The 27,418-nt window shown below is 42.4% G+C and overlaps 1 protein-coding gene across 3 annotated transcripts in view; it reads left to right on the top strand.

Annotated features, from left to right (window-relative positions):
* disc1 (DISC1 scaffold protein) overlaps positions 1-27,418 on the top strand; it is a 90,884-nt gene that overhangs the window by 15,944 nt on the left and 47,522 nt on the right. For all 3 annotated transcript variants that reach the window (XR_005991993.1, XM_041789089.1, XM_041789090.1), the window contains exons 4-9: positions 2,232-2,388; positions 3,852-3,948; positions 4,757-4,989; positions 10,591-10,645; positions 12,662-12,764; positions 15,427-15,615. Coding sequence is in view for 2 of the 3 variants with exons in the window: in XM_041789089.1 (XP_041645023.1) it covers positions 2,232-2,388; positions 3,852-3,948; positions 4,757-4,989; positions 10,591-10,645; positions 12,662-12,764; positions 15,427-15,615 (834 nt within the window). In the remaining variant the exon portion in view is untranslated. The remainder of the gene's footprint in view (positions 1-2,231; positions 2,389-3,851; positions 3,949-4,756; positions 4,990-10,590; positions 10,646-12,661; positions 12,765-15,426; positions 15,616-27,418) is intronic.

Below are 27,418 nucleotides of genomic sequence, written 5' to 3'. Positions count from 1 at the left end.
AGCAGTTCTGGGAGCTTTTTAACCTTCCACTGTCAGAGAATCCCAGACTGAAGTGGAGTTAAAGACAGTTTAAGGTGACAGAGAGGAGTGAGATCCAGCAGAGGAGCTGCAGACACTCAGAGGACCTACTGACCCAGATATTGGCTGCTCTTAGAGAGTTTGCGGCTGCAGGATGGAGACAGCAGATGTTGGAATTATTTCTGTCACAAGGTCCAAGAAACGGGTCAGAGCGAGTCCTCTTCAGAAAATAAACCAGTGTGAGACATACGGAGGTCAAACGGGGCCGGACGTCAACGCCGTGACTGCAAATCGAATCAAGAGCAGATTAAATTAGTCTGATTAGACGACGCCTCGGTTTGATGTGGTGCTGCTGGATCCAGAGTAAAAACACGGACAGAGAAACGTGGCCGAGGCTCCATGAGGCCAAAAACATCCATCTTAAATCTCCTCCAACCAGAACAAGTGTAAAACCACCTGAAAGCCCAAACATGGGGACACTATCAATTAGATTTATCAACAAAAGTCGTTATCAGGGCTTTTTTCAACACAAAAACCCGGTGAATGTTCCTCCACAGTCATGATTTATGATGACATTAATACATGTATGCTGGATCATCAGAATAGGAGCTTTTTAACCCCTTTTCACCCCTGTTTCTGTTCATTTATGCCACTTTCTCCCACTCTGTGCTCATTTTTTCCACTTTTAATTCACTTTTGAACCACATTTTCCTCTTCATCCAGACAATTTTTGCTACTTTTTCCACTTTATACCCTTTTGCCTCTTTTTTAACAGCTTTTCACCATTTTGCACCCATTTTGGCACCCTTTATGCATTTCTGTAACCATTTTTGCCTAGCTAAAGAAATCTGCAACTACATTTTACTTTTAGCCATTTGTTCCCACTCATTCAACTCATTTTTGCCAGTTTTTGACCTGTTTGTTCAAGTATATCTGGCTTTTTTTGCCTCTCTAATCCATTTTTGTCACTTTTAACCACTTTTAACAATTTTCTTCACATTTTTTCTCTTGTTGTATTTCCTTTAATAATTTTTTTTGCCATCGTTGCCTCTTTTGAGCCGTTTTCACCACTGCTTTCACAAATTGTGCCACTTTTTTGACACCTACTTCATTTTTTCCACTTTTAAATTATTCAACCGATCACATGACCACATCAGACTGTTCAGCGTGTTTCAATCAGGGACTTCATTAGTTTAAGTCCAGAGAAAAGCTCTGCAAGGTCTCTTACAGGACGTTTAAAGGTCATGTGACACCTGTGTTACGGTGGGTCCTAATGGGTTAAACTCAAATGCTCCATTTTTATGATTCATGACCATAGAACCAGTCTGCCAGAGCATATCTTTACATTTTCACACACTGTGGTGACATTTTTGGAGTATTTGAATTTTCTATCAATAGAACCCTTAGAACACAAATTTTAATGCTATGTATGTGATAAGTCCATGGTAACAAATTAAATAGCTCAAAAGTGCAAAGAAAAAAAAAAAAAAAAAACACAAGAAAAATGAAAAGTGTTTATTTTTATTTTCCATATTTTCCTGAATACGGAGATGTCACAGCATTATTCCTCAAAACTGTGATTGTTAAAAGTTGCACAAGATCATTATTATTATAAAACATTATTTAGAGTTTGTTCATAACTTCATTTTTGAAATACACTCATCTTTATAAACTGTGGAAAAAAACGAAAGTAAAAAGAAATTGTGCTCAGTTAGTAAAAAGACAGCATCTTTATAAGAAATAAACTTTTTACAGTAGTGAAATCAGTGTGCCGGATACTTTAGAGCATACATGTGTTTGCAGTAGAGCATGCTGAAACAATAAGTGCAACTCTGACCTGCAAGAAAACAGCACATTTATATCCAGGATTACATTATATTCTATTGTTTCTGATGTGTGCGCTTTATTCTACGTTACTGCAAAAGAAGGAAGGATCTTTCTAGAAGGAAACAGAGCTCTGGGACACACTGGCTGACTGGGATTATGTTAGTGTTACTCCTCTGGTTTAACATGCAAAAAGAATAATTGCTCTGTCTCCTTTGGTTACAGTTCTACCTGAGGTTAAAACTAGATATGCTAATGGGGGCGATCCTGCAGGTTTTAAAGAGTTGTTAAGGAGGAACTTGTGTGTTACAGCTACGGTAAACAGCGTGATAGAGATGTTTCAATCCCATGATGCAGCGTGATGCTAACTCTGTGTTTGTGTCGGTCAGCTGAGCGTTTTGGGAAGAAGCTGGAGGAGCTGTGCAGAGAGAGAGGAGCGCTGAAGCTCGGCCTACCGTCCACCCAGCCCAGCGTGGCTCTGTTCCTGCAGAGACTCACACATGTGGTGCACAGCGCCCTCCAGAGGACGGACGCCAGCTACTGCAGGTTGGTAACAGCAGTGATCAGCGTCACCAGCAGCAGGAACGACCATCACTGATGTTATCATTTATTTTATTTATTAGACTGAGACTCCTGTGATCAGCTGTAGAACTTCATGATGAGGTTTAGAGCTGAATTTAGAGTTTTTGTTGATAGAAGTTTTCTGCTGTAAAGATAAAGAAGAAGAATTTTGGCTTAAACTCAGTAAAAAGATGGATTCTGTTTTATATCAGACTTTATAATTTGTTGGTCTTTAGCCCTTAAAAACCTATAATATCATATTTAAAACACACTTTTATGAGACCTCTATCTAATCAACGGGATCAATAATTTACTTAAAAGCTTTTGAACACAATCAGATAAAAGATAAATATTTCCTTCCAGTCGATCATCAGTTGACAGAAATGCCTGATTTACCAAATGTGATACAAAAAAGAAATATGTGAAATTTCATGGCCTTTTTTTATTTTGGGGGATTTGGCCAGAAGGTTAAATAAACGTTTCAGTTTCAAAAAAATGGGAATTTTCAGGCTTTAAGGGGTTAATGGATCTAGACAGTAAACTTCTACAATCAGACATTTTCATTCTTAAACTGGTTCTGCTATAAAATGTCTAAAGGTCTTATTTTTATCAGTAAAACGTCTAAAATCTTAAAGTGAACTGATGTACGCTCTTGCAGAAATGTGGATGTGTTTTAGGATTTAAGCGCTGAGACTGAAGTTAGACGCTTGTTTCTTTGTTTTAATCATCATTTCCATACATCAGGTCAGAGCAGTCAGGCAGGAAAGTCAGAAATAGGGTTAAAACAGGAAGGACATCAGGTGGGGCGTCTCTCTCAGCGGGGCGTCCTGAACAAATAAAACCAAAGCTCACAAAGAAATGTGTTAAAAATGTGTTATTGTTCTATAAAAACGTTTAAAACAGCACAGCGAGCTGGAGAGAGAGAGGGAACAGAGCTGAAAAAACTTTACTGTCATTGGAGCATACGTTACTAATGTCCTGTTTGACAAAGCGAAAAAAAAACCCTTTGTGGTTTTCATGTTTTAAGCTTTTAAATCTCTAAAGACGTCGTCGTTCCACTGCCGTTCATTCTGGTAGAATGTTTTCACCTTTATATCTTATATCTTTGACTAAAACTATGACTAAAACTGTTCATTGACAGCCTTTTTTTCATGACTAAAACTAGACTAAGACTAACAAAAATAGATCTGTGATGACTAAAACTAGACTAAAATTTAAAAAGCTGCCAAAATTAACACTGCACCTCTAAAGGGGCGGGGCCAGCAGTGTTTGGTCAGTCCCTGCTGGTTGTTCTGATGAATAAGGAGTATAAATAATGGAAGGATGTAGAGTAGATTAACTGCTAAATAAAGAGTCATCACAGATTAACTGCAGAAGAGTAAATCCAGTCAGACATGAGAGCTGAACTATTTCAGGGACTGTCTTCTGTTTTTGTGGCTGGTTTTCAGGGATGCTGTAGATCCTGGTCCAGCGGAGCCGTGTGACTCTCTGCAGGCTCCACTTCATCGACGAGATCATCTGATTCAGGAGAAACGGCTGCTGGAGGTGAGTCTGCTCCGACGATTCTGTTTTCAGTCCTAGACTAAAGTTCCTGATGACTCCTGAGAGAGAAAAATTCACCCACTAAAGACCAGGATCCTGGAGAGACTCATGGATCCAGATGTTTGCAGCGCTGATTCAAGTGAACTGTACAGTTTTGAAGGTTGGTTCTGCTGTGAGTTATGCTGCCACTGAAAGCTGGAGCTGGTTTTACTGGTTAGACTCATTATTAAATCTAACTGTGCTTCCTGTAAGAAGATGAGAGCTGGAGTCATTGAGCTCCTTTAACACAAAAGCAGTTAACTAAGGTGCTCTAATTTATGTAGTTTTATTTTTTGTAATTTTCTAAAAAAAACAAAGAATAGCACTAAAAAGGTAAATGAAAAAAGAAACTGCATGATGTCCATCCATGCATTTTCTAGACTGTTTGTTCCATGACTGACTGACTGGTCACCAGTCAGTCACGGGGCTGACAGAAAGGCTCACACTCACACCTGCGGGCAATTTAGAGTCACCAATTAACCTAACGAGCATGTCTGTAGTGGTGAGAGGAAGCTGGAGAACCCCCGTGTGTGCACGGGGAGAACATGCAAACTCTGCATGACCAGGAACCTTCTAGCTGTGGAGCAACAGTGCTAACCTCTGCACCACCGTGCAGCCAGACTGTATCATATACGGACTAGTGCAGAACGGATTTTTATATGAAGATCCATGCAATCAGAGTTCAAGTCCTTTATAAGTAAAACCTCTTTAGATGCTGTTTTAAAAGGATCTAAGGATCTTTAAAAGGATTTAACCCCCGTGTCCTGTGCAGGAGGAGATGTTGGAGCTGCAGCAGCGCCTGGCGGAGCTGAAGGACCGTCGTTTGCGGCTGGAGCAGCAGATCCAGCAGGAGGAGCAGAGAGCGGAGGCCGAGGAGCTGGAGGGCTCGGTGCTGAGGAGCTGCGGCGTGGAGCAGCTCCGAGACGTGAGCCGGACCCTGCAGGAGCTCGTCTCTGCGGAGAGCCGCACGCAGATCTCCGTCTCTCCGCCTCCGTCCATCATCAGGTCAGAGACACGCTAAACTTTCTCCAAGTTTCTCCACCGGTACTTTCTCACATGCTTACAGAACCATGATGTGCATCTTTCCTGAGGGTTCCCTTCATTCTCTTCTGACCGCATAAACATTTGAACCCCAGAGAGTCTGTCTGAGACATTAACCTACAGGCCATGTCTGTGATGGTCTTCAGAGTTCTGTAAGACAGAATAAAGACAGAAAACGAGCCTTGAGAAAAATCATAGAGAAAAAATAAAATAACGTAAGTGACGAGAGCACAGAGATGCAGAGAAATGGCAGGTTTAAATGCAGTAACATGGATCTGAGTACTCTTTTAGAAACTGATCTGAGCTTTTTGCATCGTCTGAGATATGATCAGCATAAATCAGGAAATCCTCCCAAATGTAGTGTCAAGTAAAGTAGGACGAGTTTAATGAGGAAGTAAAAACCATGACAAGCTGATGGGAAGGGCTTTATAAATAGAAATAGATGCCTGTTAGTCATAATGAATAAGAAATAACAAAAATTAGAGCTTCCTGGCAGACTTTTTATCAAAATCCTCAGCTACCATTTTATCTGACTGCTACATTCATATAAAAACTGAGTATAAAGAATATTTAGAGCAGATCTGTGGCTATATTGTGTCTTTTTGGTAAAAGGTGAATGAAGTTAGACCTTGACTGGAAGCCTAACATTTTCATGCAGCCAGTTCCTGATGAAGCCATGTGCAGGAGCATCACTAGAATTACAATAATTGTTCTAATCTGGATGATTACGGCTCACAGCTCACGTAAATCAAAAATGCACCATCTCAGAATATGATAATGTTGTGCAAAAGTCCAATTTCTCATCAATTATTAAAGCCCTGAAAGATCTCTGAACCCCTGCAGAGGTTTCCTGATCCTTCATCTTCTCTGGTTCACTTCACACAACCACAGTCATGAGGAAGACTGCTGACTGGACTACTGACAGAAGACAATCACTGACACCCTCCATGAGGAGGGTAAGCCCCAGAAGGTTAAAGGTGAAAGGTCAGGCTGTTCTCAGAGTCTGGGTCAGAGCAGATTCATGAAAGCTGACTGAAGGGAAACGTGGTGAGAAAGGAGACCAACCAACTGGGATGAGCTCAGCCTTCAGAGGACTGTCAGACAAAGCAGATCCAAGAACTTAGGGGGGTTCACAAGGACTGGACTGAGACTGGAGTCAGAGGATCAGGAACCACCACGCAGACAGGTCCAGGAGATGGACTACAAGTGTGGTGGTCTTAGTTTGGAACCAATCCTGAACCAGAGACAACGTCAGAGTCTCAAATTTCATTTCTGAATCAAGGTTCCAGAGTTTGAGGTGCTTGTCGTCCAGTGTTTCCAGTCTCCAGAGTCAGTGATGGTTTGGGGTCCATGCTGGTCCTCTGGTCTATCAAGTCCAGAGTCCACCCAGAGCCCTTCATGAAGCTTTATGGAGATCCTGATTTCATTTCCACTGTCCCAACTGGTTTACTGACCCTGGTGTTACTGGGTTTGGTTCTGACCTGAACCCCATAGAGGATCTCTGGAAGATGAGAACCCCAGACTCAACAATCCAGACCAGCTGAAGGCTGCTATCAGACCTGGACTTCCTAACCCCCCAGCAGGACCACGGACTGACCAGCTCTCTTCATACTGAGGCAGCAAAAGGAACAAAGTCTGAGATGAATGAGCAGAACTCAACAGGAGGTCAACATTTCTGTTTTAATCCTTTTTAAAGGTTTTAGATTTGTGTGAGCTGTAGAAAATCTAGAATATAGAGAAGTTTCACTTTTGAATTAAATCACAGGGAAAATCCAAACTTTTTGATGATATTCTGTTGTTTTAGAAGCACTTGTAAATGTTTTTTATATTTTCTGTAGTTATTATGGAGCCAATGAGACTCAGAGACTCAGGAATGCTGCCTTTTCTCTGCAGACTCTTAAAGAGTTCAGCAAACTTTCATGTCAGATTTGAGCTGCTGTCCCTGCAGTACCGACAGTCACCAGGTGGGGCTGCTAGAGAGCTGCGGTCTGGTTGCCTGTCTCTTTATCATGTCAGGTTTATTTTTATCCTTGAATGAGCGTTTTTGCTCCCTGCCTGCATCGTTCAGCCTCTGACAAACACGTCCAGTAAATCTCACAGCAGCAGCCTCTGGTCCTGAAGTCTCCAAACCTCAGTAAAAACACAGAAAACAGGAAAATTAATGGCACAGGAGAGCTTTAGGGCTAAAGAAGGAGATGAAGGTGTAATTCCTTCATGCAGACACAGCTAGATTTCACTCGCTGTGCTCCTGTTGTAATGTTTCTGATGGTATTAGCCCATGTCACTGTAGAGGAAAGCAGCTGCTTCATAAATCCACAGAGTAAGGCTCTGTAAGCGTCAGCTCTCTCAGATACAGATCTATTTATTTTGATCCGTGCCCTCGATCTCCTCCTCTCCCCTTTGTGAACCTGCTTTGAATTTGAACCGTTTTTCTGGGTGTAAATGATCACGGTGCATCGTCTCCTCTGAAGCTAACGGCTCACAGGAGGGTTCGCTGGAAAGCCTCTCCGTCTGGCTGCTCGTTAGAGGGAAGACATGTAAATTGTACTTATCACCTTCTCAGTGGCGTGACCCTCCATCACGGGGATAATTTGATATGTGACATGTTTTCACCTCGACCGGAACGCATTTATTCTGGCTACTGATTGAAAGTGCCACCTCTGATTGGATATTCAGCTGCTCGGCTCCTGGTGCCATGTTTGGGGTCATCACTGTGATTGTGCTGCAGCTCCTTTTACAGACAGAAGGCACATTTCTTTCTCATATCAGAGTCAGTTTTCCCTTTTTAATGTCGGTGATAAGAAGTCCAGAAACACGGCATCTCTAACAGAAAGTCTGATTTCATGGAGCTGGCGTGCCAACATGGCGTTAAGGCTCTGTTCAGATGTAAGACAGCATTATTGGTTTTTTTATAGTTCGATTAAATATTTTCAGCCTCAACATTCGTGAAAATTCACTAAATTTAACACAGACCAGAGACACAATATCAAGGGGTTTAAGGATTTTAACACCAGGTCCACATAGAGGTTTATTTCAGCTGCATGAAGGGACTGTAATGACATTCTATGGGAATGTGTGTCCATTCATTCTGTAGAGCATTTAGGAGGTCAGGCACCAGGTCTTTCTAGTCCTTCTCTGGTCTCTGGGCCACAGTCCTGCTGGAATAGAAAAGGGCCTTCCCAAACTGTTGGAAGCGTAGCATTTTTGTGAAAATAAATCTGCTCCTCTCGGTGTCAAACTTTAGTTCCTTTGTCAGACTTCCTCTGAAAGGGAACTGTATGGAGGTCTGGGTGATTTAAGGGGAAAAAAGAATTCCATGAGGCAGTGAGCACCTACAGTCATGGACAGAAGTATTGGCACCCCTGGAATTTTTCCAGAAAATTCTCCCAGAAATTGTTTCAATCACAAATGTTTTTGGTATACACGTCTTTATTTCCTTTCTGTGCATTGGAGAAACACAAAAAAACAGAAGAAAAAAGAAAAAATAGACATAATTTTACACAAAACTCAAAAAATGGGCCAGACAAAATTATAGTCACCCTCAACTTAATATTTGGTTTCACATCCTTGGGAAAAAATAACTGAAACCAATCACTTCCTCTAACCATCTACAAGCTTCTTACTCCTCTCAGCTGGAATTTTGGACCACTCTTCTTCTCCAAACTGCTCCAGGTCTCTCAGATTTGAAGGGTGCTTCTTCAACAGCAGTTCTGAGATCTCTCCATAGGTGTTTAATGGGATTTAGATCTGGACTCATTGCTGGCCACTTCAGAACTCTCCAGCTTTGTCTCCAACCATTCCTTGGTGCTTTCTGAGGTATGTTTGGGGTCATTGTCCTGCTGGAACACCCATGACCTCTGACCCAGACCCAGCTTTCTGACACTAGGCCCTACATTGCGGCCCAAAATCTTTTGATAGTCTCCAGATTTCATGATTCCTTGCACACAGTCAAGGCACCCAGTGCCAGAGGCAGCAAAACAAGCCCAAAACATCCTTGAAGCTCCTCCATGTTTGACTGTAGGTACTGTGTTCTTTTCTTTGTAGGCCTCATTCTGTTTTCTGTAAACAGTAGAATGACGTGCTTTTCCAAAAAGCTCTACCTTAGTCTCATCTGTCCACAAAATGTTCTCCCAGAAGGATTGAGGCTTACTCAGGTACATTTTTGCAAACTCCAGTGAGGCTTTTTTATGTCTCTTTGTCAGCAGTGGGGTTCTCCTGGGTCTCCTGCCATAGCGCTTCATCTCATTCAGATGACAACGTATGGTCCCAGCTGACACTTTAGCACCCTGAGTCTGCAGGACAGCCTGAATCTGTGTGGAAGTTGACTGAGGATGTTTATCCACCATTCCAACTATCCTACGTTGCATTCTTTTGTCAGTTTTTCTCTTCCGTCCACGTCCAGGGAGATTAGCCACAGCTCCATGGTTATAAACTTCTTGATTATATTACACACAGTGGACAGAGGAATCTCAGGGTCTCTGGAGATGGTCTTTAACCTTGAGATTGTTCATATTTTTACTCTATTTTGCTTCTTAAGTCCTCAGACAGTTCTGGGCTCTTCTTTCTCTTCTCCATGCTTGGTGTGACACACACAGACACACAACACAAAGATTGAGTCAACTTTTAGACTTCCTAACTGGCTTCAGGTGTGATTTCTAGATTGCAGCACCTGTTACTGCCACAGGTGAGTTTAAATGAGCATCACATGCTGGAAATAAAATGATTTACCCACAGTTTTAAAAGGGGGACAATCATTTTGTCTGGCCCATTTTTGAGTTTTGTGTAAAATTATGTCAATTTTGTCTTTTTTTCTGTTTTTTTTGTGTTGTTCCAATGCACATAAAGGAAATAAACATGTGTAAACCAAAAAAAATCTGTAATTACAACAATTTCTGGGAGAAATGGTGAATTTTCTGGAACAATTCCAGGGGTGCCAATACTTTCGTCCGTGACTGTATAATGGAATATGAGTAAAAAAAGTTTAATACCTGAGATTTTTCAAATGGCAGAGAATGTGCCAAATTGTGCTCAAATGGCAACTAAAATAACTAAATGAAATAACTAAAATCTCTCTTATTTTGTCCTGATAACCCTCCAGTGGCATGAAAGTTGAGAGAGGTAATGTTAAGATGTGGTGCTTTGGCCTACTGGAGATTTTGGATTTCAACTGCATTATTTCTAGGAGATATTTATGCTAAAATTGCACAAAAAAATTAAGTGAAAATGAAATTTTTCATTTGCCAACTTGATTCTCTGTGATCCAGTAAAATAAATACACACATTTACATTTCTGAACAAATGTCACAAGTGTCCTCCTCATCATTGTGCCTTGATCATTCAAACAGACCTTGTAGTTACAGTTTAAACTCATTTAAAGATGGGCTGGAGATTTAGAGCAGTAGCCTCATAAAAGAGGATGAACAGGTTTTAAAGAATTCTCAGACCATTTTTTATGAATTTATGTCAGCATTAAGAAATAACTCCTCTGACAGACGTGTTTGTTTCTTGGATTCCTGCAGCTTTTCTTGATTGAGGATGTAAACAGCAGCATGTGTTTCTCTGCAGACTCCAGGAGCAGGAGCAGGCGCTGAATCTGTCCATCAAAGAAGCCACTGCTAAGGTAAGCTCTGATAGGTCAACCATGAGAGACTCACACCTCCTAACATGGGATTCTTATTCACTCAGATTACTCAGAAGTATTCTTTGTTTTTATTTGCCTGAGCCATTTAAAGCTGTGATGGTTACACCCCTGTCTTCAGTGTGAGCGTGCATCCTCATTCCTCATGCCTGAAGGGTTCAGGTTTACCTTTGTGCAGCTTTCTCCTCATTAGGAGCCGTACTGGACCCCCTGATGGGACAGCAGCTCTAGTTGCTGATTAGTCACTAAATCGATCTCCAAACCCAGGATTTAGGTTTGCAGCTCTGACTGATTCAGTCGGACTAACATGTTTAGATGCATTATAAATCATAAATCTATGTTTATGACTACACACTGGTGAGTGAATGGCTTTGCATGCTTTCTCTGAGTATTCTGTATCTTTGTTTTGCCTCTGGTGGCTTTCTCCCCCTCTCACTGATCTTAGTCTAGTTTAGTTTATTTCGGTCACTTAAACATGAAGACTCAGTTGCACAACATAAAGTGAAAATTTACAAGTGAACAAACGCTGGGTTAATGCTATTTCTGCATTAACACCAATCAACAACAAAAAAATAAAACCAACAAAACAAATAAGAAAACGGGACTGAAAAGGTGTAGGCTGAAGCCTTCGCTTATTTCACCTACCCTTTTCAATCTCATGGATTGGTGCAGCAGGAAAATGCAGGTAGCAGCAGAAATCTAAAGAAGTGTTGGCTTAAGGAGAGAGGGAGAGAGGCTCAGCGGGGGGCAGAGGGCTCAGCAAAGACCTCTTTACTGCTGCTGTGTCCTTTAGAAAGCTGCTATCAAATACCTGACTGATGCTGCAGCTGCACCTCAGAGGAATAGAGGCACATACGGGCCTGTCCGCCTCCGGCAGAATAACAAGGCTGTCCACTGCTGGGCTGAGTGATATGGACCAATAATCACGGCTGAATGTCCACTATGAACCGCTTTTCTCCCTCATTAATCCATGAAACTAAACACTGGTCCGGCATCTTCTGTTACTGATTTGGTTTGGAGCCCCCTGGTGGTAGAATTAAATAAAAACTCTCATATTCACACAAGCCTCTCCAGCTTTTACAGAGCGACATGATTGCCCATTGTTGGGTTGAAACAGAGACTTTTTCAGAAAAAGGCTCACCTGCTGTGACAAACTGATTGCAGGCATGAAAGTAACTCTCACTTTCCATTTTGACTTTTTCAAAGTCGACAAATGTCCTGATGTTGGGAAATTAAACCGGCGATGTGAGAATTTCTGCAGCTGCAGAAGCACTTCAGAGCAGTCTCCAGTTGATGTAATGCGTGAAATGAAATTATGCAAGCCTGTTTGAGGAAATATTTCTCTATTTCTTTGGATGGAAAAACTCCCCGGAGACGTTCTCGACAGCCTTTTCAAAGTGTGGCACAAAACTGTGTCAGATCCGAGAAGAAAATGCGTCAGAAAATGCGCCTCCTCGTCCCTTTGAGCGATGAAAATAGTTCCTCAAAAGAAGGGGGTGCATGGTGGGGACTGTGTGTGTGTATTTCAAAGTGAAAGCTCTGAAAGAAGAGAGGATTAAAGGGCAGAGAAGGGGCAGACGGCTGTATCTAAAGCCATCAGCTCCTCTGTGAACGCCGGCGAGCTGAGGTGCTGCCCCGTCAGGCCGTGACATTCAAGGCCTTTTCCCTCTCTGACATTCTAATGGCATCTTTTATGGAGATTTCACATTTCCCTGTCTGTCCACGGGAAAGACGGCGCCCTCCCTGTCTCTCTAAAGGTTACCGACGAGGTAACGCGTCCACGCTGATGCTCCACCGTGTATTCAGAGCAGGGCGAGCGCAGGAGGACGGAAATGAATCTGTAAGGTCTTGTAAGAATGAGTGTCAAAAAGAAAATGAAAGCAGAATTGGAAATGAGCCGTGCTTCCTGTGGGATATCTGTGAGTCTGCAGAGGTTTTTGTTAGTCACCTCCTCCCCCTCTCTCCCCCTCCTCTGCCTTTTTCTCTCCTTTTCCCCAGGTGGTCATGAGTCAGAGGCTGGGCAGCAGCCTGAGGAGGAAAGTGAGCGAGACGGAGACGCAGCTTTTAACGCTGCATGAAGCGAAGCTGGCAGCCATCTCAGGTAAAACCTGCTCAGCCACGCCCCCTTCACTGCAGGATCTCCAATCCCACAGATACTAATCTGTCTCATTACGATCAGGGTGTAAAGCAGGAAAGAGAATCCTGAGCCTGAAATGTTCTGGTTTTATAGAGACTGGCAAGTGGCTGAGAAATCATGGAGGTCAGATTCAGATTTCAAGCCTCCCATAGTCCTTATAAACAGAGTGAAGTCTGATTTATGCTTCTGCGTCACGTTGACGGTGTCGTTGACCATTCAAAGTTCTGCGTCGAGGGAACGCGTCACTCTGCAATTCACCGCCATGCTGCTGGGGGGGTGTGGCCACTTCTTGTGGCAATTTTTTTTACGGAGCTGGACATATTTGTCGCAGAGGTTCTTTCACCTCTCCATGCCGTCAGCGACCTCCAGCCCCGTGTTCCTGGAAATTTCTCGCCAGGAGTTATTCGTCATTTGGTAGTCCTTGTAGTGATTCGAGGAGGAGTTGTAAAGGTGGTCGTATTTCCTAACCTCCTCGATTATTCTCTCTTCGACTTGATCCATCGTTGAAACACTCGCACCACTCCACAGAAACTTTAAAAATGGTGTTGCAGGAAGAAAGACCAGAAAAAACAAATGCTGGAAATGACGTTTTGAGTGGACCAATCACAGCCCTTAAGGTCCGCATCGCTGCGACTCGTAGTTAGGATTTTCTGGAGGTGCGCGTCAGGCTACGGCGTAGGGATCCGCGCCGACGCAGAGGGCTACGCGTAGCTACGCCTTCGACGCAGCGCAGAAGCATAAATCAGGCTTTAAAGGGAGCAGCAGTGAAATCTTCCCCTTCACAGCGGGACGTCCCCTCAGCTTCCTCGTCCCATCAGTATTTGCAGACAGCATTTATGCAACCATCATCAGGACATCAAGACTGTTAGCAATTTTTACTGGGACCATAATGCATTGAAACAACATTAAATCACAATATCAGATTGTTGTTATTGCTTTTAGATCTTTCCAGTAACTCCCAAGGCATTCTGGGAGATTCCCATAACAGATTTAACCCTCAGGCATCTCTAGAGACATTTTGTCCATTTGGGCAAATTTTTCCTCTTTCTCTGCTCAACATTTTGGAAGGAAAATATTAATGTATATCATGTATATTATATTATTATTTTTTTTATTGTCATTTTTGGAAGTGGACGTTTTTGTCCTTAATGATTGAAAGGGTAGTAAATTTTAAATCTGATGCTGCACAAAAACTAAAAATACATCAAAGTCAATATTTTGGCTGATCATTAACATATCCAAGACTGATTTAACAAAAAACACCCCTCACCCCCCCTTCATTAGTTATCTGGAATATAATTCCTGTTTTTTGTGGGTTTTTTTGGAAAAATATGAGCATCCTGTAATCAGACTGGCATTTAAAAAGTTAAAAACCTGAAAATTATTCATTATTTGATTTTTTTGATCAGAACTGAAGTTCATCAAAAGATTCCACCAAAAAAAGCAGAAAAAATATGAATGTATATCTTTTTTATTGGCGTTTTGGAAGTGGACGTTTTTGTCCTTAATGATTGAGAGGGTAGTAAATTTTAAATCTGATGCTACACAAAAACTAAAAATGCATCAAAGTCAATATTTTGGTTAATTGTTGTCATGTCCAAGCTGGATTTAGAAATAATGCCCCAGCCATCCAACATTTGTTTTGAGGTAGATTTCACATTTTTCACTTTTCCATAAAAAACATCGACTTTAAGTAATCAAACTGGCATTTAAAGGGTTAAAATCCTCAAAAGTGTTGAGCAGTTGTTTTAAGAAATTTATGCAAATAAAGCAGAAAAAAATATTAATCTGTCAAGTTTTATAGCAGTTTTTTTTGGAAGTGGACATTTTTGTCCTTATTTAAATTATTTAAATTTGGGGGTGTGGCTGTTCTGGGACCCCCCCCCACCCCACCCTTCCACGAGCCGACATGTTTCTGTTTCCCTACAAGGAAACTCTGAAGTAGAGAGAGAAACAGCATAAACCCAGAGCAGAGCAGGCGCCAGTGACAACAGAGCGGCGCTGATGAAGTCAGATACAGCATAAAGGAGGAGCTGGGGTGGAGGAGGGTCCACTCGACTCCATGGCCGGCCTGAACTAACCTTATATGCTTGAATGAGGGACCATGCAGCTCTACCCCAGGACTCAGGACAGCCTACATCTAGATTTGAATGTTGCAAAACATGGGCGGGGCTAAATGGCGGGGATATGATCTGGAATTCTCTTGCCATGTGCTTCTGAACTTGTGTGGTACCTGTAAAAACAAAAAAATAGGTATCACATAGCTGACAGAAGTCTGGCACCACCTCCTTCGTCTAAGATTGCTAAAAACACGGTCTTTAGGAGGCTTACAGGCCTGGCTTATATAGTTATATTATTTTATTGCAGCTTAGGCAGATTTTTTTTTCATCTTTAAATAAGATGATCACTAAGACTTTTCAGGTGAATGTGACTTATAATCAGTGAAAGGAAAGAAGTAAGACAAAACCACTTGTTAGGATTTGAGTTTTTGCAGTGCTGTCGTCTTCTCTTTAGCTCATTTAGTCCAGTGGCCCACCATCATCCTCCTCTAATGATGCTATTAATGACTGAGGCGCTCATTAATGGCCGGTGTAAGCTTAATGTGCTCCTGCGTGCGTCGGTGCAGGTAATGACTTCAGCAGTGCCAAGGAGCTGAAGGCGGAGATGAAGGCGGTGTACCTGGAGCGGGACCGGCTGGAGGCGCTGGCCAAGCGTCTGCACAGCCTGAGCGCCGGGAGCAGCGGGGAGCTGAGCAGGATGAAGGAGCAGAGGCAGCAGCTGAGGCAGGAGCTGGAGCAGAGGGAGGCCGTGCACGGTGAGTCAGTCTGCAAAGAGAGACGGGGATGAGTTTAAGCACACAGCCAGTGGAGGAACGGAGCTGCTGAGGAAAACCAGCAGCTACAAATCAACCTCATTACTGAAACAAAGCGTTAAAGCCCATGCTGACTTTTTCACACTTGTTCTTCCAGAATCACTCCCTGAAAACTTTCTGCACAGTATTTGGAACAAACATTTCTAGAAGAATAGCATCCCTGGTTCCCTGCTGGGCTTCCCCCCTCACTGCTATCTGCTTTAGTTTAGACCGTCTACAGTAGGACTCTACTGCTGCCTCCTGTTGAATACTGATGCTTGATTTTGCCCCTTATCCTGGCCACAGCTTCAGTCTTTCTTTGGGAAACACTAATGGATGTAACGTGTGATCTGATTGGCTGGCAGAGGCAAACACCCACAAGGTGGTAATTATAGCAGATGAAGGCTGTGTCTCAGTTTCTCTTTGAATGCACCTTTTAAAAATCAGCATTAAAGTGAACGATGAGCGCTCTTTGAAAGACGAGCCGTCTCTTGATGTGGCTGCACGCTGCGAGGACATCAATGGACGATGACTTTTCTCCCAAATGAAGGAGAAGTGATCGTCTGTCTGCGGCGTCAAATGAGGAGCCAGCAGCAGGAGGAGGAGGAGGAGGAGGGATGAGGTTTAGATTGAAGTAGCCAATTAGCTCTGAGCTGCTCCACACAGACATGAAATATCAGAGCTCTCACTTTTAAACGGAGCAAGTCTGCTTAGAAAAGTGGCTCACTTTCTCTTAAGGAGGGTTGCAGTAGTTTGGTCTCTCTGCAGAGATCAGTGGATTACGAAGGGGCCACCTGCTGAGCTCCTTTAAAAGGTTGTAAAAGGTCAGTTCCTTCTCTGAGGCTCTGAGACCAGACTGAGCATCTCTGTAGCTGCAGCCTCAGATGCTTGGTGAGCGTTTGAACAGCCTTTTGGGTTAGGGAGAATCCTAGTGGGGCTAACTTTGCAGAGCTGAAGGATTGTCAAGATTCCATGTCTATCTTTAGGCGGATCCATTGTGCAAAGCTTCATGCTGGCAGTAATTACAAGCATGGTTTAGTTGAAGCAGCTGCAGACCTGTAAGCAGCAGTTTGACTAGGAGTAGAAAAGGATAGAAAAGGGCCTTCCCCAAACTGTTGCCACACAGTTGGAAGCATAGCATTGTCCAGAATGTCTTGGTCTGCTGAAGCATTAAGATTGGCCTTAATGACCAGCCCCATATCATTATCCCTCATCCACCAAACTTAACAGTCTGACAGGTAACGTTCTCCCAGCATCCTCCAGACCCAGACTCACCCAGGCTTACATGCAGCTGTTGCCATGGAAACCCGTTCATGAAGCTCCTGCTGCAGTTTTAGTGTTTACATTAATGCCAGAGGAAGTTCAGAACTCTTCAGCGATGGAATCAGCAGAGACTTGTAAGTTGTTTCCACCAAGCAGTCCGGCTCAGTTCGGCGCGGTACAGCACGCTTTTTTTGCATTTCCATAGAGCAAAAGTTGGAAAGGGTCCCGAGAAACCGACCCGTACCGTCCCACTTTTCGGCACCCTTCCGTAGGGGTGCCAGTCTTACCTAGCCGTACCTAAAAGGCGGAGCTACACACAACAATAGGGGCTGTACTGACGTCACGTCAGCGCGCAACTCAGCTGCTCGCCTCCGGGCTTCAAACAAGGAAGTCTGCGCTGTGAGAAGCGGGTGAAAATGGGAGAAAAACGGACTAATATCTGCCGAAATGGGAAATATTTGGACTTGACGGAGATCCAAACTGTTTCCTAGTCTGTGGATGTTGGTATCTGACCACAAATCCAGTTTCCTGATGTTTATCTGGATGATTTCAAGAACACAAAGCAGAGCCTGAAGGCTCACATCAGCCTGATCCATCCACGATGGATGAGAAACTAAATTAATGCTGAAGTTTTGTGAATATGAAGCCTTAGATGAGTTCATTCTCTTCTCTAACTCGTTATTAATCTACGTCTTACGTTAGGTAACCTGTGAAAACATCGCTCTGTGGTTGTTGGACGTGTTTGTAAAACTTCAGGCTGCAGACTATTTCAAAACCAGATCAGTGCATCCCGGGTTTCTGACTTAATCTAGCTTGATTTTAACACCAGCTGAACTTTTACTTTATTTTTAATGTGGTGAATTCTCACAGTACGGCTCTGAACTTTCATATTTAGTCACATAAACTGTTCTAGACTAGATATATTCACATATTAACGCAGCGTTACGACTCAAACCGTCTCTGTACACGTATTCATCAGCTGAGGATCTGTACTGACAGCAGTTAACATCATTCAGATGTAGTTATTTTTTAAAAAGCACTCTCAGCTGAAATAAAGCTGTTTACTGCTTATTCTCTACTGATTTCTGTCACTCATCCTTTCTATAACTCTGCTGCTGCAACAGCTGACTCACGCTGTCTGTGACTTCACATTCATCGCCTTTACAGCCCCGCCCACCAAGCGAGAGCACGGGTGTCTGTGGAAACGCTAATTATTTTGGGGTTTAGTGTACCAAACCATACCAAACTGAACTGAATCAAACCGGACCCCCTGATGGAAACACGGCTTTGGAGACTTTTACTCATGATCCTTAGCAGTTGTTTAACCTCTCTGGTCTTCCTCTTCATGGCTGAGCTGCTGTTGTTCCTAAACTCTTCCACTCTCTAATAATATCACTGACAGCTGACTGTGGAATATCCAGCAGGATATCAAAGGTGGCATCATCACAGAACCACACTGGAAGTCTCTGAGTTCTTCAGAACGACCCGTTTAAGATCTCAGATGTTTAAGACTGGTAAGGATTGTATACACCTGTGGCTCTGACTGAAATACCTGGATTGAATCATTAACAGGTGTGGCTGAATACTTTTGTCCATATAGTTTATACACATCACAAAGGTATTACAGCACATTGCATGCAGGATTAAATCAAAGTTGACCATATTTAAGTCATGCATTTGTGCGTTATCTAGTAATGAAAACGAGCAAATGAAATTTTGCAGCAAAACATCATTGTAAATGTAATGTTGTGGTGTCTTTGGACATCTAGCATATCTGATGACTCATAAGTTCAAGTTTCAGAATCTTCTGCAAACCTGCATGAGGAAATCCTTCTGTAGGGTGGTTGGTAAATGAGGCCCACGGGGCTCTTATTCATCACCAGGTGTTTTTTTGGCTGCATTAAACGGACTGAACCGTTGATGGATGCTTTCTAGTCCTTCTCCTCAGAGCTGTCATTCCTCTATCACCTCTCATTCACACCTTCACTGACATTTTTCCTCCATCACTGAGTGAAGAGGAGAGGACTTCTTTTGTTGGATTTTTGAATGGACCCATTGTCTTGTGTTAAATGGACCCTCTCTTGTCACTAGGGGGCACCCTTCCATCGCTGCAGAGAAATTCATTGAGCCTTTCTGATGCCTTCAGTAATGCATGGACTTTTGTTCATGAAAGGTGCATTATTCCACACTGTTTGAGCAGAAACCAGCCTCTTTGTTTTAAAAATAGGATTGGTTTCCTTTTTTCCACTTGTGAGGATTAAACCTGCTCAGTTTGTGGCCAAAATCCCCGTCCTGAACACCTTGATTTGCTGAAGCAGGTGATGCCATAAATCTCCTCTCTGAAGATGAGCAAAGGCACGTTCAAGTTCACCTCAGCATCCTAAAAACACTCCAGCTTCACACAGAATAATGCAGCGCCTAACAAAGACGCCGGAGTCAGGTGTGAGGAACGTCATGGTGGGAAGGAGCAGCCAGTTAATGATTGGTTCTGCAGCTCTAATGCTCAAGTGGGTGCTCACAATATGGCAGCAGCGTGCGTTAGTGACACCGAGCAGGGTCTCATTAAACTGTCATCCTATTTGGTAATAAGGGGCTGGAAAGCGATAGCTCACAAACAGCACATTAGCATTTCTTTAGCTGGAGGGGATTAGAAATTATAGTCTACTTCAAAGTCAAGATGGCCACCCTTTTGGTTTCTGAGGCGTCTTTTAGCACATGCTAATGAAGCTAGTGTCAGATTATGACGAGAAAAACACGCAGCTGCTGCTGAAAAGGACTTTTGTTGTGGTTTAAAAGCTCTGGAAAGATCTGAATTTCAATCAGACAAACTTTCCCTACATCATGTCTGATGTTTTTAGTAGAGAGAAGAACAGACTCTGGCAGCAGATCTCACAACAGTGTGGTCAACATTCACGTTAAATATCCAGAGAAGAAAATACAGCAACTTATGGCTCACATGACTTCACACATGAACCTTTCCATGATATCATTGGCAATTCAGAGGACTTCAGAGTCCAGATTATGAGCCGTATACCACTGATCACATTCAAGATAGGGCGTGTTGGCACACATTTCCTTATTATTGCACCTTTAGTTACAGCGTCCACGGGTCAACACGCTCCTCTAGGTTGTTGCTAACATGCATTAGCTTGTATTTTTTTCTGAATTCTCCTCCCAGCAGCAAACTCATCACTGAAAATCTTCAATCCAGCCAAGCACAATAATGCAGATAGATTTCCTACGTGGTGAGTAAATTTTAGAGGATGATGGGCCACATGGAGGGTAGATGTGTGTATTAAAACTGTCACATATGAGAAAACGATGTTGATTTTAGATCTGCTCCTCTGCATGTCAGGGCTTTGCAGCAGCCTGCAGACATTTGCATACAGAAGGTCAACCACCAGCCAGACCATACAGCCCAGAATGCTTCTACAGGTGCATCTAAAAACCTCAGACTATTAATACTAGTATTACTATTAAAATTCAGAGTCAGAACACACGACCACAGTCCTCTTAAAGGGGACGTATTATGCAAAAATCACTTTTTCAGGCTTTTCTGAAAAGTGTGCCCCACACTTGTCCACAATCCCCCCAAATACCAGAACCCCCCCCACCTTTCAGAAAATGTGTACTGAAACAAGCCGTTCTCAGATTTTCCCCTCATGATGTCATGTGGGGAGTTAGCCCCGCCCTCAGGTGCGGTTGGCCCTCCCCACTTGGAGGAAAAATTCCGCCCTCCTCTCCTGATCAGGAGAGCCACATCCATCATGCCATATCAATTTCCTGTGAGGGGCGTGGTCAGGGGCGGAGTCAGACAGCTCAGTAACATTTAACCTGGCGTGCCAGGTTAAAGATGTCCCACACGCTCGCAGAATGATGGCAGGGATGCTCACCTTTCCTCCTCTTCCTCGCTGTCTGATCAGCTGCAGAGATGCTCAGGTGAGGGACATAACCTCAATGCCTAGTAGTAGAGCCTGGGAGATTAATCACTAGCTTATTGGTTCTGGAGAGCTTTATTTAGATCTAAAAAATGTAATACCTGTTTATAAACACTGCCACATGTTGTCTGTTATGAACTCTGGTTAACAGTCTGGATAGAACACATGAAGACAGCGTCCCCTGGAGAATGTGATGTGCATGACATTGCATTTCATGTTTCAAATATTTAAATGCACAGAAGTTACTGGTTGTTGCTGTGAGGACTGTTTAGAGCTTTAAAGCAGTGGCTCTCAACTGGTGGGTCGGGACCCAAAAGTGGGTCACGACCAAGTGTCTGTATAAAAAAGTGTTGGTAAAAGTCCTGAGGTCCTTATTGGTCATGCATCGATACCTTTTGTTTTACCCTGTTTTACTGAAAAACTGGGTAAATTTAAATATTTGATTAATATTTCAAATATTTTTTCTCCTTATTTGCAATAAAAAAAAAGCTTTCCCATGATAATAAAGTAACTTTTCAAGATCTCTCAAAAATTGGCAAAAATTTTCACACAATAATGGGGAAAAAGTCTTTTCTTTTTCATATGTATTTTGGTCCAATCATGTTTTAGACAGCAACATATTCAGTTAACTAAGCATGCTCTGTTGAAATTTTTTAAAACTTGGTTTGCAGTTAGGCCTGAACCGCTGGCAAAAATAATCTAATTGCAATTTTTTTTCCCAAATATTCCAACTGCGATTTAATATGCGATTATTCTTGGGTTAATCCTGTGTATTATTTGACAGATTAAAGTAATAAATAATTCCATAAATTAGACCTTGTGTATTGAAAACAATGAAAATATTCAGAAGCAATTAATCCATAGTAGCATGAATCTGAATAAGGGGATGCAACAAGCTTTAGTCTATAAAGGAGGAGGCTGGGGTGGAGGAGGTGGAGCTTTAGTCTATAAAGGAGGAGGCTGGGGTGGAGGAGGTGGAGCTTTAGTCTATAAAGGAGGAGGCTGGGGTGGAGGAGGTGGAGCTTTAGTCTATAGAGGTGGAGGCTGGGGTTGGAGGAGGTGGAGCTTTAGTCTATAGAGGTGGAGGCTGGGGTTGGAGAAGGTGGAGCTTTAGTCTATAGAGGAGGAGGCTGGGGTGGAGGAGGTGGAGCTTTAGTCTATAGAGGAGGAGGCTGGGGTTGGAGGATGTAGAGCTTTAGTCTATAGAGGAGGAGGCTGAGGTGGAGGAGGTGGAGCTTTAGTCTATAGAGGTGGAGGCTGGGGTTGGAGGATGTAGAGCTTTAGTCTATAGAGGAGGAGGCTGGGGTGGAGGAGGTGGAGCTTTAGTCTATAAAGGAGGAGGCTGGGGTGGAGGAGGTGGAGCTTTAGTCTATAAAGGTGGAGGCTGGGGTGGAGGAGGTGGAGCTTTAGTCTATAGAGGAGGAGGCTGGGGTGGAGGAGGTGGAGCTTTAGTCTATAAAGGTGGAGGCTGGGGTGGAGGAGGTGGAGCTTTAGTCTATAAAGGAGGAGGCTGGGGTGGAGGAGGTGGAGCTTTAGTCCATAAAGGTGGAGGCTGGGGTGGAGGAGGTGAGGCTGGCTTACCAGCTGATCACAGCTGGAGTATGACTTATCTCATCAGTTTTAGAAAGAATGGGTGAACTATTTTATGCTCGTATTGCAAATTTGATGACATTTTCTTTTGTTTAAGGTTTTTATCATTTTTATATCATTTATTTTGATTAAGAAAAACATACATTTAACATGAAAAGGAGGATTTTTGTAAACCATTATAAAAAATTGACACTTGAATGTTTGCATAAAATCTCTGCTGCTGCTGCAAAAAATAATTTTTTAAACTGGTATTTTGACACATTTCTAGTTAAAGAAATATTACAACTTCTGCAGTTTGGAAATCGCAGCAGGCCATATTACGATTTAATCTAATTTGCGATTAAATTGCCCAGCCCTAGTTGCGGTTTGTTCTAAGGCAGACTGGTGGGTCCTGGTGCCGGACCAGTTGAGAACCACTGCTTTAAAGATCATTGAAATGTAAAATAACTGCACATAAACGTCAGGTTATTTTGTAGCACTCTTGCTTACTCAGCAGATCTCTCTTTGAAACTCACCAGCATGTTCTTTATTATCGTGTGATTCTCATATGCTGAGTATTAGTGATGAAATTCTGTATTTTTGCTTCTTGATGTGATTTTTGGGTTCATCGTGAAGGTGCAGCTCTAAAATAACTCACATCTATCTACATCTAGCTCCTGTTGTTGATCCCTCTGCCCCCCTCATGGTATGGGGGTTTCTGGCCTGGCAGCCATTATGTCCTTAATTACCATTGGCACGAGCAGAGATGAACACGAGGCCATTATAGCCGCAGGTTTGATTCCCTGCTGAGGGTGTAATTTTGTCCCTGAGAGATGTGGAGTGATTCTGAATTTACAAATAAATAATTAAAGAGATGAGGATGGAGTAAATGGCCCCCTGGAGTGAGGACATCCAAACGTGTGTCAGCGTGAGCCGCTCTTCATTTACACGAGTATTCTAGTAATGCTAATTTAAGGCTGCTGTTAGCATGCAGACGCTAAATGCTGCAGCATGAAGGTAATGAAGCCGTTCTTAGACACTGGAGCACTGCAGTGTTCTTTGTCTTCTGCTGGATCCTCTTCATTTATCTCTTTAAAGTCTCCAGGTTTTCATTTAAAAACTTAGAAATGTCTCAAAGTATTTAAATTTGACCACATCATAACTATGATATCTGCTGAGAATTATTATTTTGCACGGCTCCTGCAGCCTTGGATTTCTCATCAGCTAGCTGTTGAAGTGTCGCATGTCTGCTGGAGGGACGTTGGTGTTTACCGGCTGAAGTTTCTGTGTGGACAAAAAAAAAGATTTACTCCAATCATTTCTGTGATTATGTTCTGATTTTATCTAATGAAAGATTCTAATTTGAAGAAATACTTGTTGGTGTTTATGGCCTTTCAAAATAAGACGCTGTCCACACGAAGACGAAACGACGTATTGCCATTTAGTTTTGAAAAAGTTTTCAGTAAAGACGGAGTTGTTTCAGGAACCTCTGAAACGACTCACAACGCTGTAGTACATATGCCAAGGCTGTACGTGGCGCTGTAACGCTGCCAAGGAGAAGAAGAAGATCACAGAAAACTGACACAAACTTTCTTCTAGTTGTCCTTCTGGTTGTTCTCCATGTTGGATTTAAAAACATCTGTGTGCGTTTCGCGGTGGCGGTAAAGGAGCATCAGATTTGCTAAAAAAGCTACAACAAGCTCAGTTGCTTCTGCAGTACCAACACAACCCTGTAGTCCGCCATTAATGTTTTGGTCAGACCCCTGCAGGCGCCTTAAGGGAGCTACGCTGTGTGACGTAATCGTTTCAAGAAAGATGCGGGCAGCCGTCCACACGGAGACGAAACGGTAGTCGTTTACAGAGTTATGCACTCTGGGACCCGTTTTCAAAGAGTATCGTTTACAGTCAGCCGAAACGCCGTTTCTGTGTGGATGTCACGCCGATACGACTAAAAACGTTTGCGTATACTCCTGAATTCGTTTCCGTGTGGACGGGCCTCAGACTTCTATTCCCATTTTCCTGTCTGTTTGTTGCAGCGTCCTGAAACCAGCTCTGTGATTTACAGGAAACATCCTCAGATAATCCGACCGAGCGTCTCGGCTCAGTTCACATAGATGCAACTGCTGTCGGCCGCTCTGGTGTGATGCAGATCTTTGGTCTGAGGTTTCTTCATCTTCAGTCTCTGCAGAACTTAGAAGCACAGTGGTGATAAAGTCAGCCGTGCATACTTCCAGATGCTTTATGTTCATCAAATACGTCTCTTTGTGTTAACAAACAGGTGACTTTTCTCCTAAAGGAGTGTGTGTGGTGAAGGCCGGGGCGTTGATGATTTATTCATGCTGGTGGCTCTTCTGTGGAGAACATGATGGAACGTGTGACAGCTCTCCTCCTGAAGAGCGTCTGAGTGATTGAGAGCGGCGAGCTGGTTAAGTGGACTCTGGAGAACGTTTCTGCTCTTTGTCTCTCAACTTTTGGCAGGATTCATTTTTTTCCTGTGGTTCTGTAGAGGATGTGTTTCCTCTGTGAATTTGTCAAGAGGATTATAGAGTCCGCTTGTAAGAAATAGAGGAAAAACAAAGGGGAGCTGATAGAAGTACAACAACAACAACAACAGCTACCATCAGTGCATCCATCAGTGCCTTCTTTAACAAACACTGCTGACATGGAAGAGGATTTCTGCTGGAGTTTGTCTCCTCCACCTGCACCGTAAACCTAATAAACTCTAAATTTACTTTTGTTTTCAGCAGTGCTAAGAAATAACATTTAAAATCAGTCCAGAAGCCCTGAACGCAGCGTTACTCAACCCTGCTCAACCAAAAAGACAAACTCTAAGAGGTGGCAATAAAAATAAGTTAAGGTAGAAAAGCGGCAAAAATGTGGCGGAAAAAATGAGTGAAAATTGACTAAAATTTAACCTGACACACCAGATGGATTTGTTTCAAACATCTTTCTGGAAAACCTCCCATAGACAGCGTTTGGGAAAGGGCAGAGGATTAAAAAAAAACCTCTGTGATTGGATCAGCGTTCTGTCCGTCACATGTTTACGGGCCAATCAGAGCAACAAAGCACGTGACGTAGCTGCTACCGAGGAATAAACTCCATAGAGAACTGCATAACGGTAACCATGGCAACTGTAGACATGAAAAGCAGGATAAAAGAGGCAAAAACTGCAAATAAGAGTAATGGAAATGTACAGACAAAACATAAAAGTTGATCATTAAGTTTGACAATTAAAGCCTGATGTAGAAATGTAGAAGTGTGGGAAACAAATTACAATGATAATTCTGGAGTCAAATTTTCCCTTTTTTATGGTTTTCTGGGGGAAAAATATTTCACATTTAGACACAGAAGAGCCACATGAAGCTCCAGAGCCATAGGTTGAGTATCGCTGCTTTAATGGCTCAGTGTTGCTCCTGTGTTTAGCACCATGATCAGGTATTCTGTAACAGCCTACCACACTAATGTTAGATGCAGTATGCAGCATACGCTGCCTTAACAGTAGCCCTCCTATGTAGCATATGTAGCATGACTGCATGACTGTTGGTTGTTATTTTGCAGGATGTTTGGCTGTGCCAAAGCCTGGAAGATTTTTAAGATCACTAACAGAGTCATTCGCCAACAATCAGGGTCTCCTCTCACAGAATGAGAAACCTCACAAGGTCAAATGTTTGACCTAGAAGACCTTGACCTTGAAGAGTCTTGTGCAGCATGTGTGGGTTATGTGATCGCATCTTTGTTCTAGTCTGTTACTTCAGTGTTATTAATTGGCAGCTTCATCTGTGCAGCTCTTAGAGTCCAAGACAAAATTCCCTAAGGGGACAGTAAAGTGTATCGTATCGTATCGTATCGTATCGTATCGTAAACAAGACTTCAAGCTAATGTAGCTAGCTAGCTACCTGCTACATCTGCAGTAGCAGTGTCAGTCTAGCTCACCGTTTCTCAACCAAAGAGCCAAATTGTTGAAAAATGCCTTTGCAAGAGCCCCAATGTAAGTGGTGAAAAGTGGCAAAAACTGCTTAAAGTGGCAATAAAAATAAGTTAAAGGTGGCAAATAGTGGTCAAACAGTGGCAAAAAGGAACAAAGTAGGCAAAAAATGGCAAAAATGGGTGAGAAGTTACTAAAAAATGAGTTTCAGGTGGCAAGAAATGGCCAAAAAACAGCAAACATGGAAAAATGAGTGTAAAGTGCAACGGGGTATAAGGGCAACTGAAGAGAGAAAAAAATACTAATATATTTATATTTTTTAGACATAGAATAAAGTCGTCTGAGGAAAAAAATCGTAATATTACAAGAATAAAATATTAGGCTACAAGAAAGAAAGTCTCCGTTAAAATGAGCAACGTTGAGCATCTTGTGAAGCTATACTTTAGTATCGGTTTCACAAATAAGGAAATACTTCATCTTTTGGCACATCAGCGTCAAATTATTATCAGAATCAGGACAATACTCCGTCATAGATCTGCGCTGCAGCAGACTGTCTTTCTTGTAATATTTTATTCTCGTGATATAACAACTTTTTTCTCGTAATATTACGACTTTATTCTCTCAATATGAAGACTTTTTTCTTGTAATAACCCTAAAAAATGTTTTAATTATATATTTTTTCTCTTCGTGTGGCCCTTATTCTCTGTTGTATAAAACTGACTAAAATGGGCAAAAATGTGGGAACATTTTTCAAAAAGCAGCAAAGAGTGGCAAGAATGCTGAAAACATGGCATTTAATTTCAAATTGCAGAGTAAATTGACAAAAAAAAGCAAAAAAAATGCAAATAGCAAACAGCAGGATAAAAGAGGCAAAAACTGGTGGCTAAAATGGGATAGAAGTAGTAAAACTGGGGAACAAAAACTGGCAAAACTGGGCTTAAAGCAGTAAAAATGGATTAAAAGTGGCAAAAACTGGCAAATAATTGCAATAATAGCAATGGAAATATACAGACCAAAAATAAAGGTTGAAAAGTAAAGCCAACTGTCCTAACATGGGGATTTAAACTGATTA

Source organism: Cheilinus undulatus, linkage group 6 (genome assembly GCF_018320785.1).
Source record: "Cheilinus undulatus linkage group 6, ASM1832078v1, whole genome shotgun sequence".
Taxonomy (NCBI): domain Eukaryota; kingdom Metazoa; phylum Chordata; class Actinopteri; order Labriformes; family Labridae; genus Cheilinus; species Cheilinus undulatus.
The sequence above is the reverse complement of the archived record's forward strand: the minus strand, read 5'-3'. Positions and strand labels throughout refer to the sequence as shown.